At 37.4% G+C, this 23,215-nt stretch overlaps 1 protein-coding gene across 2 annotated transcripts in view; it reads left to right on the top strand.

Annotated features, from left to right (window-relative positions):
• Positions 1 to 23,215, top strand: part of ERC1 (ELKS/RAB6-interacting/CAST family member 1) — a 310,968-nt gene that overhangs the window by 142,106 nt on the left and 145,647 nt on the right. Inside the window, exons 12-13 of one of the 2 annotated variants that reach the window (XM_009278946.2) lie at positions 185 to 196; positions 22,873 to 23,008. In XM_009278946.2, coding sequence (XP_009277221.1) covers positions 185 to 196; positions 22,873 to 23,008 — 148 coding nt within the window. The remainder of the gene's footprint in view (positions 1 to 184; positions 197 to 22,872; positions 23,009 to 23,215) is intronic. The other variant, XM_009278947.2, reaches the window with a different exon arrangement.

The raw sequence follows: 23,215 nt of genomic DNA on the forward strand, positions 1-23,215 counted from the left end.
AGATGTCTATAAAACATGCAGCTCTTTGTGTTTGTGAAGGATTGTGTGTCTGTGTGTCATTACCTGATTTAGATCTGCTTGTTTTGTCCTGTGTTCTTGAACTGCCTTATCTCTGGACACTGTTTTCACAAACTCTAACTCTTTTTCTTTCGCATCTCCTTCCTGGATTTGCTGCTTCCTTCAGCCTCACCTCAAGGTCAGTATTCACTTTTAATAAAGGTGTTTATAAGACTATTGTCTATTCAGCTAAAATTGGAGATCTCACAGAAGATTGCACATCAAATTACATGATCTACAAAATAAAAGATCAGAGATTTGGTTAAGTCTGTGTAGGAGGATGGGTTAGATAGGGTGCACGTTTAGAATAAACTTGTACTTGAAGAAAATAATTTACGTCAAACCACTGTAAATCCATGTTGTAGTGAACTGGGAAGAAGGGGGAAGACTTACCAATGAAGCCTTTCAAGGAAAAAAACCCTACAGAAACAGGAAGCTGAAGCAAGACAGTTTATATACTATTGGTTTTATCTGTTACTTCAAGAAGAAAAAAGATTGAACATTAGCCACATTCTCTGATACATGCTGTTGAGTGCAAAACTAGTTCCTTTAAAATACTAGTCATCCATACTTTTAACTGTTGGATTTTTATCATTGCATCTGTGTTTGAAACCTTGTAGTGGTGTTGCAGAACTAGTTTTGGTGCAGTTTGAGCGTATTGTGCTGTCAGAAAGAACCAAGGGCTGAGGGTTAAAGATAAGTAAATTAGCAAGAGGATAAATTTGTTGAAGGCACAAAGTGATAAACTACTAAAAAAACCTTACCAAGAGACAACATGTTTTGAAGTCGTTCAGTCATGGCTCAATTTTTTATTTTTCTATTTTAAAAGCGGTTGCTAAACATAGATTTTGGGATTTCAATAGAGTAGCTAGGAGTAAACGTCTATGGCCTACATACTACAAGTCAGAGTACGTGGTCTAATGACCCCCAGTTGCCTTTAAAAGGCTCTGAAACCATTTTGGATTCTAGTCTTTGCTGATAAAGTCTGTTTGGTAGAAAGCATCCGTGAGTCCTGACGAAGGAATGGTTATAATTGCTTCAGGCAGTGTCTTTGCCCAGAAAGCCACTACTTAATGACTAAAGTTCTGAGTTATTGACCAACATCCGGCTTTTCTATTCCTGATTAACACCGTGAAAAATGTGGTGGTGAGTGGAATCCCATGACGCTGCGATGCTGCTGACGCCTTTAAATTGTGTCAGCGTTCTGACCTTGGTTTGGCACAGACATTGCACTTGTGGCCTTGGCTGCGTATTTTCCTTCCTCCCACAAACTGGAAAAAGATTGGAAGTTAATCATGTTGTTGTCCATCAATACCTTCCGTATTCAGTGCGTCGTACTGGCATACTTGTAATTGTTGGGGAGAAGAGGGCTGTCCTTGAATGACCCTCTTTTTTCAGATCCAAAGAACAGAACTGCCAGGAAGCTTTGCTGCCCTGTGAGCATTCTCCTCTGAAATACACACAGTGTCTTTTCTTGCATGAACAGGACTTCTGTTGGGTAGTGTGTATTTGCCAGTTGCCACCGTGAGTGGAGTTTGATGTGCTTTGTCTGGCCGACAAAGTCCTAAATGTTATAGAATCCATCTGTCAGAGATATTTCTGCTTCAATCCATATGGCTGTAGGCTTTTATCAATACCTGCACCTATGCTGGAATTTGTGATGAACAAGAGGGGGAACTATTTTTAGGGTGTGTTTTGGGTGTGTTTTTTTCTGAGACTTGGCATGATTTCTCTTTCCCCAAACAATGTAACCACAACTTTTATTTCTCTCATTTAGAGCATATTGTAAAATTTGGCTAGAGAAGATATGACTGTGGTTTGAGTTGGCCAACTGTTACGATCTTTGAAGAGTTTTCTGATAAGACATTAAAGAGATTGTCCGTTCTGTCCTCATAGTTTGTTAGTGGTTTTATTGTGGGGGTTTTTTAATGTTTTTTCATTTTTTAAAATTGATTGCCATGATGGCTAGTTGCTGAGGTTTTCATATATTTGTTAAAATAAATCAAGAGTGTAAGGGAATAGGTGGAATGACTGCTCTTGGAACTATAAAATCCCTGCTGGCCAGAAACACAACGAAAAGATTCTCCTGAGGACAAGCAGGAAAATTACAGGGGTTGCAGTACCACTCGTTTTCTTTCCTGTGCATTTCAGTGTTCGCCTAATTACCATTAACTGCAACATATGAAGAAACAGCTGTTCTGTGAAGTTACAGTCTACATTGGAAGTTACTATGGGAGCCATAACTTTATTTTTCTCTTAATGGTGTAAAGCAGTTACTTTTTTCAGACATCAAAGCAAATGTGCCTTCCTGGAAAAGAGCTGAATATGTGAAAAAATGCATTAGATATGTCTGTCTTCTAGAAACAGGAAGAAATACTCAGAATTATATCTGTTCTCATCAAGAACAGCTTTGCTTACTGTAATCAGTGCAAATCCTCTGAATTTTCCGATCTATTAAGCTTTCATCATCTCTCTCCTGTTGATAAACTCGGTGAACCAGAACACAACAGTGTAAACCGCATCACTGTTGCTGTTACGACATGTACTTACTTACTGCTCATAAGTCTAAGGGCCTAGAGTGGATGTCGTACTGATTCATAGTAAATAAAATAGACTTGAAAGGCATGGGGATTAAAGCAGTTTTCCATAAGGAGTTTTTGCTAAGCATCTCTGTTGATGACAGCGTTACATAAAGAATTATCCAATGCTGAGTTTGAGACTAACAAGCCAAATAACACTATTCTGGTGTCATTACCTGCAGCAGTGAAAAAAATAGAAAAATACCGCAAAGTCGTATGGTACAGTTCTTTTAAGTGGTTCTTATGTATACATGTCACAAAAGTTGAGATGGAAAAAGATAACAAGACTGACAAAATCAGGTGCTATAGCGAGCAACTGCATACTTTTCAAGGAAAGAATGAGCTATATTGATAAAGCAAAAGCAAGATTTCTAGCTTCAAATTGGGCAACAAACAGCTTAACTGCTTCAATTTATTTTTTTTTTTTCATTTAGCTTTAATTTATCACCATTATTTGTATCTTGTCCGCTGAATAACGTTAAACATGCTATTTATCATCAATTTATCTTTGTAGCATAGCACTGGAATAGAAAAATAGCTGGAACTGTAGGATAGGAGGCCTCCCGCAGGAGGTTTATCTTTTAGTGTCCTGCTTTCTACTGTCAGATTTTCTAATAGTTTACATCACATGGTTAATTGTACTGTCTGTCATCTTTTGAAGCAAGTAATGCAGATCTTAAGAGACATTTTCTGGATCTTTTTGCTGTGTCAAAGAGAATTTGATGCAATAGGAAGTAATAAAAAAATACTGTGAACCTTATTTCTGCACCGCAGAGTGGCTTGGTGATTAGATGAGTACAGACTGGTGGCATAAATCCAGATAAAAGTCTCTGCTATGAGCGTCCATGTAAAATTATGTCAGTGTAGCAACTCAAGTGTAGCCTTATAAAATCAAAGTAAAAACAAAATACTAAATCTGAGGGGATTATTTCGGTCCTTTTTCCAGAGTCCTAAATTTATGTTAAACTGAACGCATCTAACCACCGAAGAAATATTTAAAACATATCATCCTTCTATAAGAAGATGACAGATAATATTGCATAGAAAATTAAGAAAATACAGGAAACTCAGGATACTATTCAATAATTATTAAAAAAAAGAAAAGAAAAAGCAGAGTACTTCGTTACAGGCATATAGTCTATGGTTCCTGTGGGTTTTTCATTGTGATGGAAATATCTTTATACACTGCGCCATATACTGTATCTCCAGGAAGCTGTGTATCTGAGGGCTGAGAAAGTGCCTGGGCTGTCAGGAGAAATTTCACTGGAAGTGTGGCTGGCTCTTTAGTTTCATACCTTCAGGAGACTCTGGTCTTCATTCTGCCACCATGCTGGTCATTAACCACGTGAGGAAATGATAAAAATGTCAAGCATGTCAAGTCAGCAATGGTTAGTTTTAGCTCAGCAGAGCCAGATACATTGTGTTCAAAGAAGTTTCCATTTGAATTTCCTTGGTGTCTGAAAAATAACAACCTGTAATCGTTGTTTTCTATTTAATATATTTTTCCTTTAATTCTACTTAGAGCAAAAATGGCTTTATGGAATTCTTTACATTAAAAAGTACTCTGCTTCTAAGAGTTGTCTATGCCTTGTGAGTGAGAAGTAAGGCATCTGCAAGATGATAGCAGGGAGAGGAAGAAATGAAGGCGTCAGACTTGTTGGCTGTGAAGGTTGGGTGGTGATGAGTAGGGCACAAAATAGAACTGCAGTTTTCCTTAAAACAGGTCAGTGACATAGTCTTTCAAATTTCCTTTAGGTATAGTGATTATCACAGCTTTCTTCCTCTGTTTGAAGTGGAATCTGTAGCTTTTCTGTCAAAGGTCCTCTTTTCTTGCCTCATTTCACTGCACCTTAAAGCAAAATTATTCACAGCTGTACATCATCTCAGAATTCTCACTTTTCTGCAGTCTCACATGATCTGATTTCTTTTCTATTACCTGCTGAAATTAATTTAATTATATGAGACACTGACGAGTTGTTTTTCTTTCTGTGTTATTGCTGTTTTCAGTACATGTATTCACAAGACATGCAGCTTTCCTGTGGGAATTTGAACTGAGGTAGCATTAGAAAAACGTGTGACTGGATATGGCACTAGGCGGGGTTGTTTGTACGTCAACAGTATGCTGTGAAATTTGAAGAGCTCTGAGTCGAATGCTCTGAGAGATTAGAGGAATCCCTCACAACTTGCTTTTTTCGGATATAACAAAAAAGATGTCTTTTTACCATACTATTTGAAACATCAAAATACAACATTATTTAGAATACATTTTAAAATGTGTCTTCATGTTAATATATTCCAAAGTTAACAAATTATCTAGCACATCATCATCAGAAGATTAACTGAAATTATCATTCAAACTTCATGCAACATTAAACTTTTTGACTAACCCATATGTGTCACATCACATTTAGTCAAAGGAATAAAATCTGAAGGTTATTCTTCTTCTTTAATGGCTAACTTCTGTGTAAAAATTTATCCCCCCAAATGGCTAGATTTTTATTTCTATTAAAACTCTAAAAGCCAGGTAAGTATATGGACAGACAGTGAATTTATGTGTCTGTGGTAAAATAGTCTTGGTGCAAACATTTCCATAACTGACAGTACCAAAAGCTTTAACAAACCCTGGACTCAGCAATAATATGATAGTTACAGAGAACTCAGTTGGGCATGAGACCTTTTTAAAAGACCACTGAAAAGGGTGAGGAGCTCAGTAGCTTCTTTTCCTCCTTTTTTACTGATGAGGACTCCTTTCAGATCCCTGAGCATAGTGGCAGAGTCTGTGGGAGTGAAGCATTACCCACGGAAGTGGAAGACCAAGTTACAGACCATTTAAACAAATTAGAAACAGGCAGATTGATGGAATCGGATCAGATACATACAAGGTTGCTGAGGGAGCCAGCTGATGTCATAGCGAGGACTCTTTCTATCATCTTCAAAAGCTTGTGGCTGTCAGGGAAAGATCCTCATGACTAGCAAACATCACACCCATCTTCAAGAATGGCGAGAAGGAGGATCCAGGGAATTGCAGGCCAGTCAATATAACTTCAGCTGCTGGGAAGTTTTTGGAGCAGATCCTCCTGAAAGCCATCTCCAAGCACCTGAAGGACAAGAAGGTGATAGGGAACAGCCAGTATGGATTTACAAGGGCAAATCATGCCTGACCAACCTGATGGCCTTCAGCAACGAGATGAGTGGCTCAGAGGGGAATCAGCACTGTATAATGTCTTTTTAATGATGTGGACGATGAGACACAATACACCTTCAAAAATTTCATGGATGATAGCAAACTGAGGGGAGTGGTTATGGGGAGCATATGCTGGAGGGCAGGGCTTGACAGGCTGGAGAAATGAACTGGCAGAAACCTCATGAAGTTCAATAAAGGCAAGTGCAAAGCTCTGCACCTGGGGTTGAATAACCCCCGCATCTGTACAGGCTGAGGGCCAACTGGTTAGAAGGCTGGTTCATAGAGAAGGACCAAGGGGTGGCTGAGGACAAGTTGAACTTGAGTCAACAGTGTCAAGTTACTGTGAAGAAAGCCAAATGCATACTGGGCTGTATTAGCAGAAGCACAGCTAGCAGGTCAAGAGACGTGGTTGTTTCCCTCTGCTTGGCGCTTGTGAGGCTGCATCTGGAATACTACGTCTTGTTTGGGGCTTCCAGGTACAAGAAAGACATTGGGATAATGGAGTGAGTCCAGCAGGCAGGCCGGTGAGATGACTAGGTGTTCAGCACATGATATACAGGGAGGGGCAGAGAGAACTGGGTATGTTCAAGCCTAGGAAGAGGAGCCTCATGGGAGATCATACTGTGGTCTTTCAGCTATCTAATGGAAAGATCCAGGGAAGACAGAGCCAGACTTGTCTCAGAGGTGTTCAGTAAAAGGTTGAGAGGCAACAGACACAAATTGCAACACGTTCCAATCTACGTTCCAATGAGATTATCAGTGGAAAAAATTCACAGTGGTGGTAGTCAGGTACTGAAACAGGTGCCCAGAGAGGCTGAGGAGTCTTCATCACTGGAGATACGCAAAACTCATCTGAACATAGTTATGAGCAACCTGCTCTAATTTGGCCTTGTTTTGAGCAGGGGATTGAACCAGGTGACCTTCAGAGATCCCTTCAACCAAAATTACTCCATGGTTCTAACTTAGTGTGGTAAGTTAATCTGTATTCTAGGACAAAAGCTACAATTTTTGTGTGTTTTTGGTAAGGATTTGCTGCATAACATTGACCTTGAAAAACAGGATAAACTAATTGTCTTGTTATTTTATAGCACTACAGCTGTAAGAAAAGAAAGTAGTAAGAAAAATGGGGGGGGGGGGGGGTGTCCACTGCACTTTTATTTCTTGCAAATTTCTACTTGTATTCTCAGTTTTTCAACAATTTTAAAAAGCCCTAAGAATTGCTGCTTTTTGGGATAATACATCACCGTGATATGTGTCAGTGTGGTATCAATAGGCTTGTCCTTTCATAAATAATTTTACCCAGATGTTCTTCTTTCAAGATTTCTAATGTTGCCTTTATAGACATGTAATGCCTGAGGGCAATAATAGCTTCTCCTACTTGTGTCCCCTTCCTTCCTGTCCCCAAACACAGATGCTCCCAAACCTTATTGCTGTTAATAGAATCAGAGAAGATAAAATTGGAAATTATCTCTGTTTCCTGTGTTTTTCATACGGCCTCTGTAAGCTTCCCTTGCTGGCTGAGGGCTTAGACTGGGACAGGGACCTTAGATCTGACAGCGTGGCGGTTTGCTACTCTGCATCTGCAGTTACCAGGTACGCTGTTATGCCTTGTCATTCGGGTTGAAAGAACCATTTTCCATTTGCAGTATTCACATCCCTTTTTGTCACATCCTTTCTCTTGCTCAGGTTGTGGGCAAATAAAATAGAGCATACTTGACTCCACATCTTCTCAGCTGCCCTGTAGAGACAGAGCATTTTTCTGCTGTGAGATTTTCAGCTGGCTGGGAAGTTAGTCCTCGTGTGTTTAGTCAGCGCCTGTGACTAAATTGAAATGTTACCTTTTGTTCTTGTGTTACTTGTGAAGATCAAGTTCCATTTTTGACCTGCACATGAGGTGACTTCATTGCCTCAGATGAGGGCATTGAAACCCTTGTGTTTCAGATGTGCCTCTCAGTACTTTATTCATCAATTCTTATTACAACTGATCACTAGCTAATATTTTTCATCCTGATTCCTGTGAAACCAGCTTTCCTAACTGGCCTGTGCATCTTCTCTGCAAATAATTTTCCATCTTTTGGATGAAAAATATGCTAGATAAGCATAGAGATTTATTACAGTCATACAGTTTATAGATTCAATGCACGCTTCTATTGCTATCACTCAATTAATTTGAAATCACTCTTAATCACATTACTGTAAAATGAAAATAAAATTGCTTATTCATAAAATTATAAAATCTGCTATTACAGATATTGCAAGATAAAAACATGCTTAGCATTCTTACACTAAGATTAAATCGGTAAGCTCTTTTTTTCCCCTTTTCCTTTCTCTTCTGTGGCTCTCTTCCATTTCATTGTCCTGACAGGGTGGTGTAGTCAAGTATTCCCTCCTTCTGCATAACATGTTCTTCATTTGCAAACAACAGAGGGCCCCTTTCATGCTGGAATATGTCAGCTTTTCTAGCCAGTCGTCTTCTTGAAGTACCCCAGGTAATTCAGACAGATTTAATCATACTGTCAGAAACTTACTTCATTTCCTTCTTATCCAGCAGAGAGGCTGTTCTTCTTAATTAAAATAAATGTTTTTTCACTTCTTTGGAGAACAAAATATTTCCAGTTGTCACTTTCTGTTCATGACTGACTAATTAACTCCTAGCTCTAAGGGGTAAAGTGACACCTATCCTTTTAGTCACTCAGCATACTCAGTTCGAAGTGAAGTGTTTTTACATGGAACATTATTATTTATCTATTTACAATACTGAACAGATTTGCTAGAAATTGGGACCAAGCATGATGGTAGTTTTGGGGTGACAGTGGGGTTGGAGTGATTCAGTTTCAGCATCCTTCTTTCAAGCATTCTGGAATGAACTTGATAATTACAAGAAACCTATCTCCTTTTTTAAAAAACAAGAGTGAGAAAGAATTAAAAATTTGAGTTGCAAAATACTCTCTGTAGATAGACCAGAAGAGCCTCATTTGGTCCTAGAAATTACAGGTGCCAACAACTGGCAGTTGCCAAGCCAGTGTGCTCAGTGCCAGCCTTGACAAAAGATCGCAAAAGGTGTCAATCCAACAGAAAATTGAGGCTGCTTTCCTACTAGTTCCTACTCCCCTGTGTTGCTGAGCTCCCTCCTAGCATGTAAACTTCTGACCTCTCAAAGCCATGGATTTACTGTAGCTCACCAGATGGCAGCTCTAAAAAGCATATGTTGTCTTCCTTAGCTTTCAGCATCAGTCCAACTTTTAGCTTTACCAGTCCCACTGGCACTAATAGCACTGACCAGATTGTTTCCATTCTGAATGCCAACAGAACTCAGATTGTCTGCAAACTTCCCCTTGCTTTTTTCATGTCTTGAGTTGTTCATGCCGTGTTTGATGAAGTCACACACATGCTGGGAACTAAAAGAGAGGTGACATAATGCAACTTTACCGTACAAGTATATGTAAGGGTAAAGAATCTTAGCCATGCAGGCTTCAGTGGGGATGCTATGTCTTTGAAAATACATTCTTTTGGGGGCGTCTCCTGTCATACGTTTTCTCTTTTACCAATATTGTGTTCAGTGTAGTTTGGTTCTTTCTCTAGGCCTGCCTTACTCTGTAAATCTGCATTATATGCTCACTTAGTTCCTTTAGTCTGCAATGTTTAAAAAAAAAAAAAGTATTCTGTTTAATTTTTGAATTTTCAGCTGGTAGGATTCTTGGTTTTGCTGGATGTGCCTGAATTCCTCAGGTAATTGTACCAAATAAATAACAGCATTAATGTTGTTAACTTATAACCAACTACTGGATAGGTACACACATTCACTTCACTTTTCAGTGTGTAATTTTTCACTTTGCATAGATAATACCAGCAGAATATGTTAGCAATGTCACATAGAGACCTGAATAAACAGTTTAGAAATAGATCTTTTATTTTTATTACTAACTTCTTCTAGCAATATATATAAAGGATATAAGAGCAAACACTTTTTCAGTATTTGACATGTCAACATATTTTAAAGGATTGATACCTCTAATTCTTTTAGCATTGCTTGCTTCCTCCCTGTTCTCTTGCACCTTGCACAGAAAATCTTTTTTTTCATCATTTACTTTTAGGCCATCCTGTATGAAAAAAACTGGGAGAAAGCATTAAATGAAGTTACTAGTAAAAACTTTATCAGGCTACTGCAAAATGCGCTTTATACTGCAAAAGTGGCCACTGACTTGGAATGTGAAAAAAATGGATTCTTCTGTGCATTTGGAGTACAACACTTACGTAATAACTGCAACATTTTATGTAATTTCTTCTTAAAGGAAATGTTTCATGATCATATCTCCCAATCAAAGGGACTGTTCCCTACATTATAGGTAATAGGCATAGTTTTTGTAGAGACCATGCAGTGGCATTATATAAAGGTTATCAGTGAGATGCAAAAATAACTGTTGTTTTTTACTCCTTAGTTTACGGCATGCCTTCTTCCCTTTCTTGTATCTCTTGCTTTCAGCACAGGTTTCACATTTTAATATGGAATATGCAGATGCCTGCTCAAAGAGATGGGGCACGGCACACAGTTTTTGACAGTTTGTTTCCTTTGCTTATTTCCATGTTCTTTTTGAGTATGCTTGGATCACATGAACAAACGACAGCTGAAATGTAGCTGAAGGAGTCTGCTTTGTATTTTTAAATGCTTAAAGCTTCAAATGTTAATTGTGACTGGGGCAAAAACCTTATAGTGTGAAAAAAAGCCAAACATTTGGAAGAACATTTTAAAGTATTACTGTGTTGGTTAATGTTAAATAGAAGGGGTAAGTACATGCTATTCCCAACTTAATCTAATTTTTCTATTAAATTATGTTGTGAGGCTTCTGATAGCATCATCTGTTTTGGTTAAATTTCCCACCCTTACTTCTACAGGTACATCACACTCCTGTTGAATGCATTAAATTTTCCTAAAAATTACTTCTTTTCCATGTCTGTAAAGAAACAGCAGATCCCCAAACTCAGAACGATTCTCACTATCAAGTTTAAGTTTATTCTCCTTAGAAGAAACACCTGCTGAGGCAAAAAAAATTTGCCTTACAGTAGCTGCAGTTCAGATCCCATCCAAACCAGACTGCTGCCATCCCTCAGTCTCCTCATGCACCCTGACCAGAACCAAAGAGTTCTTCAGTGCCTCCCTCTAAAACTGAAACTTAGTACCACCAGTGAAGGCTTCTTGATGTTCTTGTGCCCTTGTTTTGGTAAGTCCAGAAGGAGCCTTGGGTATCAGCGCTGCGTAACCTATAAAACTACAGCAATTCATGCCACTTGCTGGTCTCAGTAGCGTGTCTTGTACATAGTTCTCCAAAACTTAAGGCTTTATTCCCGAGTAAGTTGGATGTTTTGCTAGTGCATGTGGCTCTGTGTTAATTTCCTTCCTTCTGAAAGAAGAATTTAAAAGATTTTAAAGATTTTATTTTCAAAGATACTATTGCTCTGAAGATTCAGGAAGAGTGGGTTGTGCATGAAGACCTGGAAGGCCAGCTCTGATGAAAGCTGCAGTTTACCATGGAAGAGCGCGTCAGGGGTACATTCTTGGCAGATCAGCTTGGTTGTCTTCTCTCCTTCAAAGGGACTGAAACAGTTTCGGGAGCACATATGAATTGCTAGTACTTTTCTGTTACAGATGTAATCTCCCCTAGATCCATTTTTATCTTTTTATCTTTTTTTTTTTTAATGGACAGAAATACATCTTATTAGTTTGCAAATATCTACAAGAAAAATCTAATCTTGAGCCAAGAGATACTGAGTTTGATTAAAGCAACACGGCTTTTTAATTTTTGTAATTAGTTTAAAGGGTCTGTACACTGCTTCTTTACAGCTGTCTGCACAAGCAGAAAGCAATCAACAACAAAAAAACCACCAAAACCTTTAAAGGAATTTCAGTTGATTTCTTGAAAATTCCAAAGAGGAAGGAGTGCATTTTCTTCTGCATCTTGGAATAGTGGAGGATGCTTTTTGACTTATAGGTAGAGAAATTTTATTTCAGAGTAGAAAGGGACTGTAACTCTCCTCTTGTCTTTCTGTATCCTGTTTTGACCATAGCCTCAGTAATTCTTTATTAGATTTTTAACACTGCAATGTATGTCTTCATATGAAAAGACAGATAATTTATAGAAAATATGAGATTCCTGTTAGGAATATTCTTCTTGACAGCAAACGCTATTGTTTGTTGATCTTTCCTAATGATTATGAGTGTTCCCCAATTACTTGGAAGATTAATTCATTGAAGGGAGGCAGAAAATATCTCAGTGACAGGCCATATCAAGGCAGTTGCCCTGGTAAGGGGATCAGCTCAATTAAAATCTTAATTTTGCCTCATTTGTCTCAAGGTCACCAAATAAAAAGTAGTTCACTGGAGTAGTATAATTGTCTAGATAAAGAATTTATCTTCTTCAGTAGATACTCCGAACTACAGATAATTTAAGTAACGAACTTTGTGATCACTGAGCATATCAGTGAGAGTATATTTCAGATGTCTGAGACATGGGGCATCTTGTCACCAGATTATTTTTTTTTTCTGTGCTCCTTCAGAATATATTAAAAAATAGTGTATTTCTTCAAAACACTCATGGACATACTTACTAGTTCTGTAGCAGATCCACTTACTGTGAAATGGTAGAAATCCCTCTTCAAATGTGTAAACCAGTGACCTTGTCCATGCACACTACCAAGGCTATTGCAGAAACCTCCGGTGAAGAGATACTCATAAATGTTGTTTGCAACACTCATTGAATTCTCCAGAAAGCCAGTGGCGTTCATTCAACTTGCAAAGTATTCCTGGCTGTACTCTGGAGTCCTACAGCTGACAGACTGAGAAGACGCTATTACAGCTATATCAGAGAAGGAGGAACTAAGCCATCTGCACTATTTAGATAGGCTGTTCAGCCCTGTATGTGGTATATTTATTACAAATAATGCTGCTGTCCCCCATTTTCCAGGCAGTCAAAAGTCTGTAACAAATCATCTCAGTAGGCACTCTTCATATTAACCCGATGTGAGCTGTCAAAGCCAATGCTACAGAATGTATTTCATTAAGAGGAGATACCTCTTAATAAATCTGTTTGCTAAGCACCCGAAAGAAATATGCCAAACATGCCATTCTGAGAGACATTGTGGTCTGCATTTGTTAGTAGAAATTGGTCTCACCCAGTGGATACCAAAATAGAGCTGTATACTTCCCATCTCAGATTCTCATTATAATGAAGATGCTGTAGCAAGGTACAGTTTGATGAGCGTGAAAACATTGCTTTTCAACCAACCCCATCCTTTTGCATACTTTTCTCAGTATAGTCTCTGGGAATGGCCAACTTTGGATCAGATTTGGTACAGCTTCTTTATAGCTAACAGGGTAAACGCTTTTCCATTCACATCTATAGAGAGAATCTGTTTGAAAGATTCTTCTTGAAAACAATTTTGGTTTTAAGGAGATAAGCTAAATGACATAAGATTTTTATTTGGGCATCTCAGCAACATAAAATCATCAGGCATTTAGCCCTGAAATGGACCGGTTTACGTTTTTTCAGAATGGTCCTGCTAGCATCGCTGTCCTCACATCCTTTTCTTAGAGCAAGACTCTGAATGTTCTCATGCATGTTTTTCTTTTGTATCAGACATCCTCTTCTACTGAGTTGGTACATTCACTGTGCTTTCTTTTTTGTCCTTGGCAACTGCTCAGTTTAATACCTTTTGCTGAAGACTGGATTTTCAGTAGCGTGAGACATATCTTGACTCTTTAACATATGCTATTTCAAAATGACAGGATAACATTCAACTGCTATCCCAAATTTCTACAAATTTTTAGAAGAGGACTTTTCTCTCTTGATAGCTTGTTCAGTATATGCTGTAAGGCAAACATAAGCTACTCTAGCATAGTTCTTAGATTCTTTGCTTTTAAAATTTTGTTCTCCTTACATTATATTTAATTTTCAGTTTTGTTTCAGTGGCTGATTTTTACATTTGATTTTTCTTTCAATTATTGGTTGTATCAGGTATTCTTCTAGAAGGAATGAAAAGATCGCATACCCGTATGAAAGAAAACAACTGCTGTATTGTGATTTGTTTTCTTTTCTGGCTAGTGGGACTGCAGTTAAAGAGACATGTGTGATCTTAGATCACAAAAATACGCTCTGAAACCTCAATAAAATGCCATTCATAAGGAAGATTTTATTGCTGTTTAGAAAATACTTTTTTCAGCCAAATGGTGCAGGTCTCTTGAGCAGAGTAACTGGCTGTGTGTGATCTGTTCACAGGGCGGTTGGCTTGTGCACTGGAGTTAAAGGTAAAAAGAACAGCACCTTTGGGACTTCTTCCCACGCTGTTAAGGCCAAATTCAACTAAGCCAGCATGTTGCAGGGAGAAGGAATCCACATTGAGGCCTAATCAGCCATTTTATAAATGTCATTTTTGGCTTTGCATCTGTTTGCTCAATTAACAAAAGCAGAAGAAAAGATACAACAGAACAAACTTATTTGTTGAACTACTGAATGCTTTTATTAAGGTCCTTAATAAATTAGTGTTTTTCTTAACAAAGGAACACCCATATCATTATCTTACAGATTTATTTCAGAGTTCACCTTGAGTTTGTATTTTTAATGCTCTTAGCTTCAATAAAAACTGAAGGTTGCAAGGTTTTAAGGTTAAAGGTTTCTTTTCTAGTTCAGTTGCCATCAGCTTTCAAAAATAATTCCAGAACTTGACATACATAATTAATTTGATATTTAATCTCTGAAGCCTGATTTTGAATTTGACATCAGTTACAAAATTACGGCAATGTATTCATTATTTTCATCACAAAACTTGCTTCCTAGTAAATAGATGCTGAGAATTTAAATAGTTGGGAAGCTACACGTTAGTTTTATTAGGGTTTTTTTAGCTGTACATTAGTGGGTTGAACAGGTGTAGTGGATTATATCTACAAAACTGGAATTATAGATTAGTGAAAACATGAGGTGCTATAAATGTTTACCTGAAGTTTTTAGGGTGTCTTGGTTTTAGTATGTTGTATCTGGCCCTGTCTGAAAGCGAACCTTTGGTTTGCTTAATTTGATATGGATTTGTTGCACTAAAACGAAGACAGTTCTGTTAATCTCTGCTGTTTAATCCCTCAGTTTTAGCCAGTTGGTTAAGGCACCTTTTTCTCTTCTTCCAATTTTTTTGAGAATACTAGGACAACAGCGTTTGACTTCACCATTGTTTGTGTGTAATTGGGCTACTGCCTCATGACTGGAGAGTAGCCTAGTTTATTCTGGGTTTGTTCGATCAAGGGATTAAAGGAAAAAGTAAGTCTGTTTTTCCCTGAAATAGATTAGTCTGATAGTGCTTAGAGCATGCATTTGAGACGTGCTCTCTTTCTGTTAATGTATTTATGTACCTTTCTCTAAATTCACTGACTGTTGATGCTGCATCATTTCACTCTATCATGAGGAAAATTGTTTCCATAAATGTGTGTTCCCTACTGATCGCTGAGAAATAACATTTCACAGGGGAAGCACCTGTAGCATTCAGATTTAGTGTGTGGGGGTTTGATTATATTTCTTGGTCTTCTGGTAGACTGAAGCAGAGAGATTAATAGGAGAAGAGAAAAACTTTAAAAAAAATTGTGTTAACCTATGATTACGCATTGTATGGCGAAATGTGGGAGGTGGTTGTGTTTGAAAGTTGACACATTTTACCTCAGAGAAGCTTGGACCCGAGTTTGAAGGCCTTTAGTTACTCCTAAAGAAATTATGTTTAAAGATAGTACGTTAGTGCAGTTATCTGTAGTGCAGGCTGATAGCCGTTTCTGGTTAGAACTTGCTAATATCCTCTCATGAAACATGCCATGTAGTGTTAATAACTTGTGCTACCTCACTACTTGAAATATGTTATCTATAAACTTTATAGATATATTGCTAACGGGTCAGGTGATGGGGTTTCTTTGAGGTGTTTCTAAATGATAGGAGGGTTTGGGTTACATTTTTTTATTATATTGAGTTTCTAGATTCATATGCCATGTGCTCCCCTTTCCCATATCTTCCCATCAGCTGTTTCTGGAAGAAAATGTTAATGTTGTTTTAGCTAGAGTGAGAGATGTGGTGGCTAATGTGCTGACTGCATCAGGAAGCGCGCGTTGATATCGTGCAGATAATTCTTAACACTGAGGAAAGACAATGACCAGTGTAGAGTTGAGATCTGCTTCTAGTCTTTGACTTCCACACCTCTTGATTCAGACACTGTTAGGCTCCTGTTCCTAAAATTTGGGGCAAGCTGGTTTCCCATAGCCTTTCTAGTCTTCATCCCTTGCCCCCTCCAGTGCTGATCTGAACACACACATTGTTTTTAAAAATCAAAGTTTCCTAGCTTCAGGAAATGAAGTCCACCCTCCCCATCTCTTAAAGCCACTGTGGGACTTCTTGACTCACATACAGCAGACCAGTTAAATTTTCAGGGTCTGTTAATATTTTCATTGGCGTATGTTACCCTGTCATATAAATGGCACAGAACAGTGAGGAACAGTGTAACAAAATGATGAGAGATTGTGGGAGGAGAGGCTCACAAGCAGGAGAGGTAACTGAGTGCTGGAGTTTGCCAGCTGTGCATCCGAACTTGGTCTTTTAGCTTGGATGCAATGTGCAACAGAGGCGGTAATATTAAACCAAGCTGTTTGAAAAGCATAGTGAAATTATTGTTTCTTTTACTTAGTAATTTAATGCACCATTTTTTGACCTTAGTATAATGTTGAAGAATAATGACAAGCTACTTAAGAAGCTGTGATTGCTAGGTACAGCCCAACAAAGCAAAGGAAGAGGCACAGATAATGCTTACTGTTCTAAAAAAAAATAAATCCAGCCATACTAAATTCCATGGCTATCTTCAGCAGTGTGTAACTCCCCTGATCCTAATTTTTCAAAGCGTAAGATAGGGAACTTTGCTCAACCTTTGGCAACTTTCCTCTGACTTTGTCAATCAGATACCCAGTTGTGGTGATGGGACTGTGTGATGTGGTCAGTCCTGTTTCCTTCATCACTTATTTAGCTTCCTTTCATCACTTTCTTTTTCTTGAGGTTAAGCGATTAGGCTTTCCAAACGCTGCCATTATTCTCCGTCGTTTGGTGATCAACCACTGGTAAGGTGAAGTGAGTTTTGAGCAACTAAAAGCTAAAGCAAAACCTTTCAGAACAGGGTTTTTTCTTATTTTCAAAACAAAGTAGCATTTTGGGAAAGAATTTCTCCTTGGCTTCCTTCTGTTATACTTCCCAGAATGTAAATGTTTTTCTTTGTGTACCAAAACTACAAAAAAAAAAAAAAAAAAAAAAAAAAAAAAAAAAAAAAAAAAAAAAACCAAACCCAACAACTCAAACCCAACAACTCAGCTATGTCACTGCGTTTATGATCTTTTAAATTAGTAAATTAAGGTTAAGGATAGGGCCAGCTAAAATATTTGGTGGGGCAGACCTTAAAAACAAAGACGTGATGAAGGAAATGGTGGGGGATAATGTACTAGGTTGGACACTTCCCTGTGAGTTTTAAATCAACCCAACTCAGATCCCTAGCATCCCATTGTGTTGATGTTGTTGATTTTTTTGCAGTAAAAATTTCCTTTTTTTTTCTCACCCATCTAATCATTAACGAACAAGGCTGCTAATAAAGGTCTGGACAACTTAGCTGATTGTTTCCTGCCTTCCAGCACCTCCTTCCAGAATTTTTTCCCATTATAGTGTGTTTTGCGCTCTGACCTAAATTGCTGTAGTATTATAGCCTTTCAGATGGCTGCTCCATTTCAATCCACAAATGAATAAATGTACTCCTCTGTGTGCCTCATACTCCTCTTGTATACATCCCTCATGTACCTCTTAGGATTACAAAGTGCTTTGAGGTCTTATGCAATGATATCAACTTCCTCAAGGGGGGCAGCGGAGGAGGAGGTGCTGATCTCCTCTCTCTGGTGACCTGTGATAGGACACGAGGAAATGAAATGAAGCTGTGTCAGGGGAAGTTCAGATTGGACATTAGGAAAAGGCTCTTCACTGAGAGGGTGGTCGGTCACTGGAACAGGCTCCCCAGGGAAGTGGTCACGGCACTAAGCCTGTCAGTTCAAGGAGGATCTAGACGATGCTCTTAGTCATATGATTTAGTTTTAGGTAGTCCTGCGAGGAGCAGGGAGTTGAACTTGATGATCCTTATGGATCCCTTCCAACTTGAGATATTCTATGATTCTATATTATACATTGTAGAATCTAATATTTCATAATACAAGGCACATTGGCAATTTTAAAATAAATAATATATTACTTCATTGCATACAGTTTTCTTTGCATTTTTTTTCAGTAATGTTGACTATTGCATCAGTTTAACTTCGGTTGAGGAGCAAAGTGTGCTTTAAAGCAAATGAAGTTCATCTGTCCATCAGGATTAGTAGCTGCAGCAACAGTGGACTGTCCTGTGGGTGGTGGTAATGCTACATCAATGAAGGCTCGAGCTAAACAATCTTTCTGACGTGGCTGACTGACACATAGAAATATTTTCTGAGTACCTAAGTCAGATGAATAAAACAGCCTGTTTCTATAGCTGTGCACAAGATATTTTTTCCTAGTGCGTGTATTCATTAGGAAATATAGCATGGGTGTATACATTTTATCTTGAAGGTAAGCTTCTGTGGTGGTTCGAATGCATTCTAAATGTATACTCATAAAAACACTGTTGTGTGTTAGGTGCATAACTGTGATGGAAAAATATATTAAAATATAATTATAAATTCAAATTAACTTATGCAAATTTTCAGTTAACATTTTGTCACCTTTTATTTTACAAGAACATCATCTGAAATTATGCCAGAAAAGATAACCAGATGAGAATAATAGCTTGTGTTACATTAATATGTAGCATGAAAATCCATATGAGGAAAGAATTAACAGCTATATATGCTGATGTGCATTACAGTAGAAGATAATGAGAGTAGTATTAAAATGCAATTTTAATTCTAATCCAACTAATTCAAGTTAGTACAGAAAAAAGTAATTTCATAAAAGCCTTAAAAAATAATAGGGCCTGTAAAGCAATTAGTCTTATTAGGAAGGAAAGCTCTTCCAAAGGACTCACAGGTAACAAAGTGACTTTCCACTTTTCAGGAATACTTGAAGGTCCACTGGTTTTCTATTGCTTATATGAAATCTTCTCATTTGAATGTTTTTATTGTGCATTGTGATTATTTTAATTCATTCCCCATGGTGTTCAGCTGTACCTCATCACTGGAAATTCAAGAATTTCATAGAGAAGTGGAAAGGTGGGGCTTTTTTTAAGTGATGAAGCTTTGTTTCATTAAAAAAAAAGGATAAAGTCATAGAAATTAATAGTTATTTTCGGTGTCCAGATTGAGAAATACTATGGGGTGTTTTCAGCAGGCTTATGGCTTAAATTGGGCACCCAAAATCAAAGGATGTGAAATGATTAATTCTGAAAATCTTGGCCCGTCTTTAGCTGAAAGACTTTGGGTTTTATTTTGGATTCTATTTCCTTTTCTCTAATATATTCCATTGTAACAGTACTTGGCATGACATAGTGAAATGGAGAAAGATTCTAAGCAATGGAAAAGATTTTTCACTTTTGAGTGCTAAATTTTTTAGGAGCTGTACCTCAAAAAAAGTAATTATCTGAAAATTGCTATTAAAAAATGCAAAAGAAATTGTTATTTCCAAAATGAGTGGGATTCCTCACTGTAATTCAACATAATAAACATTCTCATTACATTTTTCTTATTTTATATGTGACCAGAACATTTTTTATTATTTGATTTGAGGGTGACTCTGAGAATAAATGTCTTCTTAGATGAGGTAGTTTTGCTTTTGTTAGTTTTATTATTGTTTCTGTTGGTTCCAGTGATATCCTTTAAAGCTTTATCTCATTGAACATGGACTGGCTCTTCAATTTTTATTAGAATCACCAGCATTCTTTCTCTCTCTGAATAATCTCTCTCTGTAGTCCCATTTAAAAAAGATGTTTCAGCAGGAAGATGTACTTATAGTAGTATTTAATGTTCTGTATCTCTCAGAAATTCATGTGCTCTTTATTTTATGAGAATTCCATGTGCACATTGCAAATTGGTGTTTACTCAGTTGCTGTACATGCTAACACTAATGTTTTCTAGAAAACACTCATAAATCTTGAAGCTGTTGCCATCATTGTAATTAATTCATTCTCTTTTTGCTATCTTTAATCTTGTGCAGTTTTTTCAGTTTTAATAAAAATACTCTTACAGATGAAGGATTTCTTTAAAACCTTACTATCCCTTTGACAGGGTTATGTGCTATATATGTGTCTAATTGTATTCAAGAGTTAGAAGAACATTAAGTTTACAAAATGAACAATCATCAGTAGTATTTCAGTGTTCATAATAGCAACAGAACTGTCTTATTGAGCAGTGATTTGGGTGATTCCTATTAAGCTTTTAAGGTCTATTGATATTAAAAATGTATGTGTATTTTTAAATATTTTTTGAATATTGTTTATGTATATAAAAACGTGATTCTCTGACTTTGGCTTTGAAGACTGAAAGTTATCTGACAGAAGAAAGAGGATTCTTTACAGAATCGCAGTATGGATTCTTTACAGTTTCACAGAACTTTAATGGTGCAAATGTTAAAGGGCTCTGGGCTTGTATATGCTAAACCTTTTACACAATTATCTGCATGAACTACTGTAAAAATGAGAATTATCATTTGGTACCATACGCATTGAGATGAGATGTATTTTCATGAGTCAAATGGCTGCAAGCCTTTTATATTTAGAGATTTCAAGTTTCACGTGACCTTCTCAGTTTATATAGTTAAACAGTTGGGGAAATTTTAGGCAGTGCCATAGATACCTGGATCATTTGGAAGGTTTATTGCCCAACTTTTGTTGCTTTTTGACATCAAAGGTACAGAGTGATAGTTGTATCCTGCACATGAATTCAAGTTTCCAAACAGTATGACAGTTATGAGGATTGATCTGAGTATTACAAGCACTAGGTAATTTCAAGACTTCCATCTTCTAACCTGCTTTAGGAAAGCTTGAGTTTGTCTCAGAATATCTACCTAATACATTAGAAAGACGTGAATTTTGGTTCAGACATAAGGTGGATGTCAATAGTATATATCCTTATAATTACTCCTTTCTTTGAAATACGCATTTTGTTTGAAGACGTTTTGGACCATGGGGGAGATGATCTACTTCAGACATATTTTGATGAGGGTTGTCGCTTTATTAATATTGTTGTCTCTTATCTAACCAGTAGGTTACAGTTACACAGACCAGTTTCCCAACAGGTGAATCTAGGTTTGCAAGTTTATAAAAAATAATTAATTCCCCTAATTTTAATTTAGAAGTTGAATAAGAATTCTCATGTGGAATTGAATGTGTTGGGCTTATATATTTTAATTTTCTGCATTAACTTAGCTGTACTTTCTATGTTTGTTTTACTGGACAGATAGAACAGTGTATTGTACAAGCTGAGTTGGTGCCAACATAATATTTCCAATAAGTTGTTTAATCACTGAAGAAGTCTGCTTTCAAACTGGGCAATGCGCCCATTGCCAGTGTGCAGCACTGGGTTAGAACAACTTAACAATTACATTGGTTGTGTTTAAAAAGCATCCTGACTCAAATCAGCTGTAACTGTTGGACAAGGCAGTTAAGTATGCCAATAATTTTTTAACATCATCAGAAAAGGACTTTCTTTTTTTCCCTTGGTCTTTGGAGGCCATCAGCACTTTTTCACACTAATAGAAGTTTGTTTAGCACCAAGGAAAATTTGCTGTCTTTGCAATTTTCCCAGCTCCAGTTGGCTTACATTGCAAAAAGCAGAGCTCAGTGTTGAACCTACATTGTTTTGGAAGAACTCTAAGCATTGACTAGTCATATGCCACGTAATTTGAACACATATATCGCAAAGAAATATGTTCTTGATCATACATTTGTTATGAGTTCTGAAGAAAATATTAAAGCAATCAGAGTTGTTTGTGATCTGTTCTAAAAGTATTTCTGAAATACAGAAGAAACATTCTTCCCTCTCTGTGTGGATAACATACCAGATAGGAAACTAGTATATCATTCTGCTTTCTAAACAGTAAATTAGAGAGCTGTCTCTACTACTTGCATGATGTTTTGGGGAAATCTTGCAACTGAAGAATCTGTCTTTTATTCCAAAATCCAAACTCCAGATATAATTATGGAGAAAAGGGCTGAGGAAGCAAAGCTAGCCTGTTTTGTTTTGTTTGGACTAAAAGTTTAGACTTAAGTTCTCTGTGGTCTGGAGGCCGAGATTAAAGGGTCTGTAATTAGATTCAATACTCCATGTGTCTTAATGCCCAGAAAGGCCAAACCCTGTCTGCAGGCAATGGTAGTTGCCAGGTTCATCAAAAATAATTCATAGATGCAAGTGAAAAGGAAATTATGCACGCTTTCTGAAATAGTTTGTTCTTACTTGCTCTGTCTTGTTTCTGTAAAAAGAAAGGATAGGAAATCCCTCAAAATATCTAGTAAACAAGTAGAACTTGAGGTTGAAAAGAAATAGTTTTACTTCTGGAAACAGATTGCCTAGATCTTGTAGGTAGTCCTCTATATTCAAGTCATGTTTCATTAGTTTTTCCTTTTGATCCTCCTATTTTCCTTACATTAGATATAATGGTACCCAAAGCAAAATAGGCTATTAAATGTCTGCATTTTTTATATGTACATGTGTGTATGAACAGTGAAAAGATTTCTACGTAGCACATACCACATAGTCACAAGAGGGCAGGTGCATCTTTTGATTAGTAGTTTATACCAAATAATAATTAAGGTTTTTCTTTCAGAAATTTCCACATTTAGGTTAATGGTAATGAGCAAAATGAAGCATCCTTTTGGCTGAATTAGCAGCTGAGGGTAACACTTGAGGATGAGTTCGGTGTTGGTGACCTTCTGCAAACAAAGTGATGGTACTTGAGGGTTCCACTCTTCCCCAGTCCAGCTGCCCAGTGCTGGAGCTGATGGGAAGCGTGCTCTGGACCACGCTCTGAGTGCTCTTCTCTTTTACAGGCAAGTTAAAGATCAAAATAAGAAAGTAGCAAATCTGAAGCACAAAGAGCAAGTGGAGAAAAAGAAGAGTGCACAGATGCTGGAGGAGGCCAGGAGACGAGAGGATAATCTTAATGACAGCTCCCAACAGCTTCAGGTAACATGGGAATTGAATTAAAGCCATGTGGCCAATCAGCCAGGCTTAGCTACCTCGCTCTCCGCTGTACCCCCCAATCCATTTTCATAGCTGTTACCTAAGAAATTTGTTACTGATTGTTTAAAAGGGCACATCTATCCCAGAGCACTTCAAAGCAAGCAGCCTCTCTCAGTTGACTTTGTAGCTTACCCCATTTTCATAAAAGGG

Source organism: Aptenodytes forsteri, unplaced genomic scaffold (genome assembly GCF_000699145.1).
Source record: "Aptenodytes forsteri isolate BGI_AS27 unplaced genomic scaffold, ASM69914v1 Scaffold241, whole genome shotgun sequence".
In the NCBI taxonomy this organism is placed as follows: Eukaryota; Metazoa; Chordata; class Aves; order Sphenisciformes; family Spheniscidae; genus Aptenodytes; species Aptenodytes forsteri.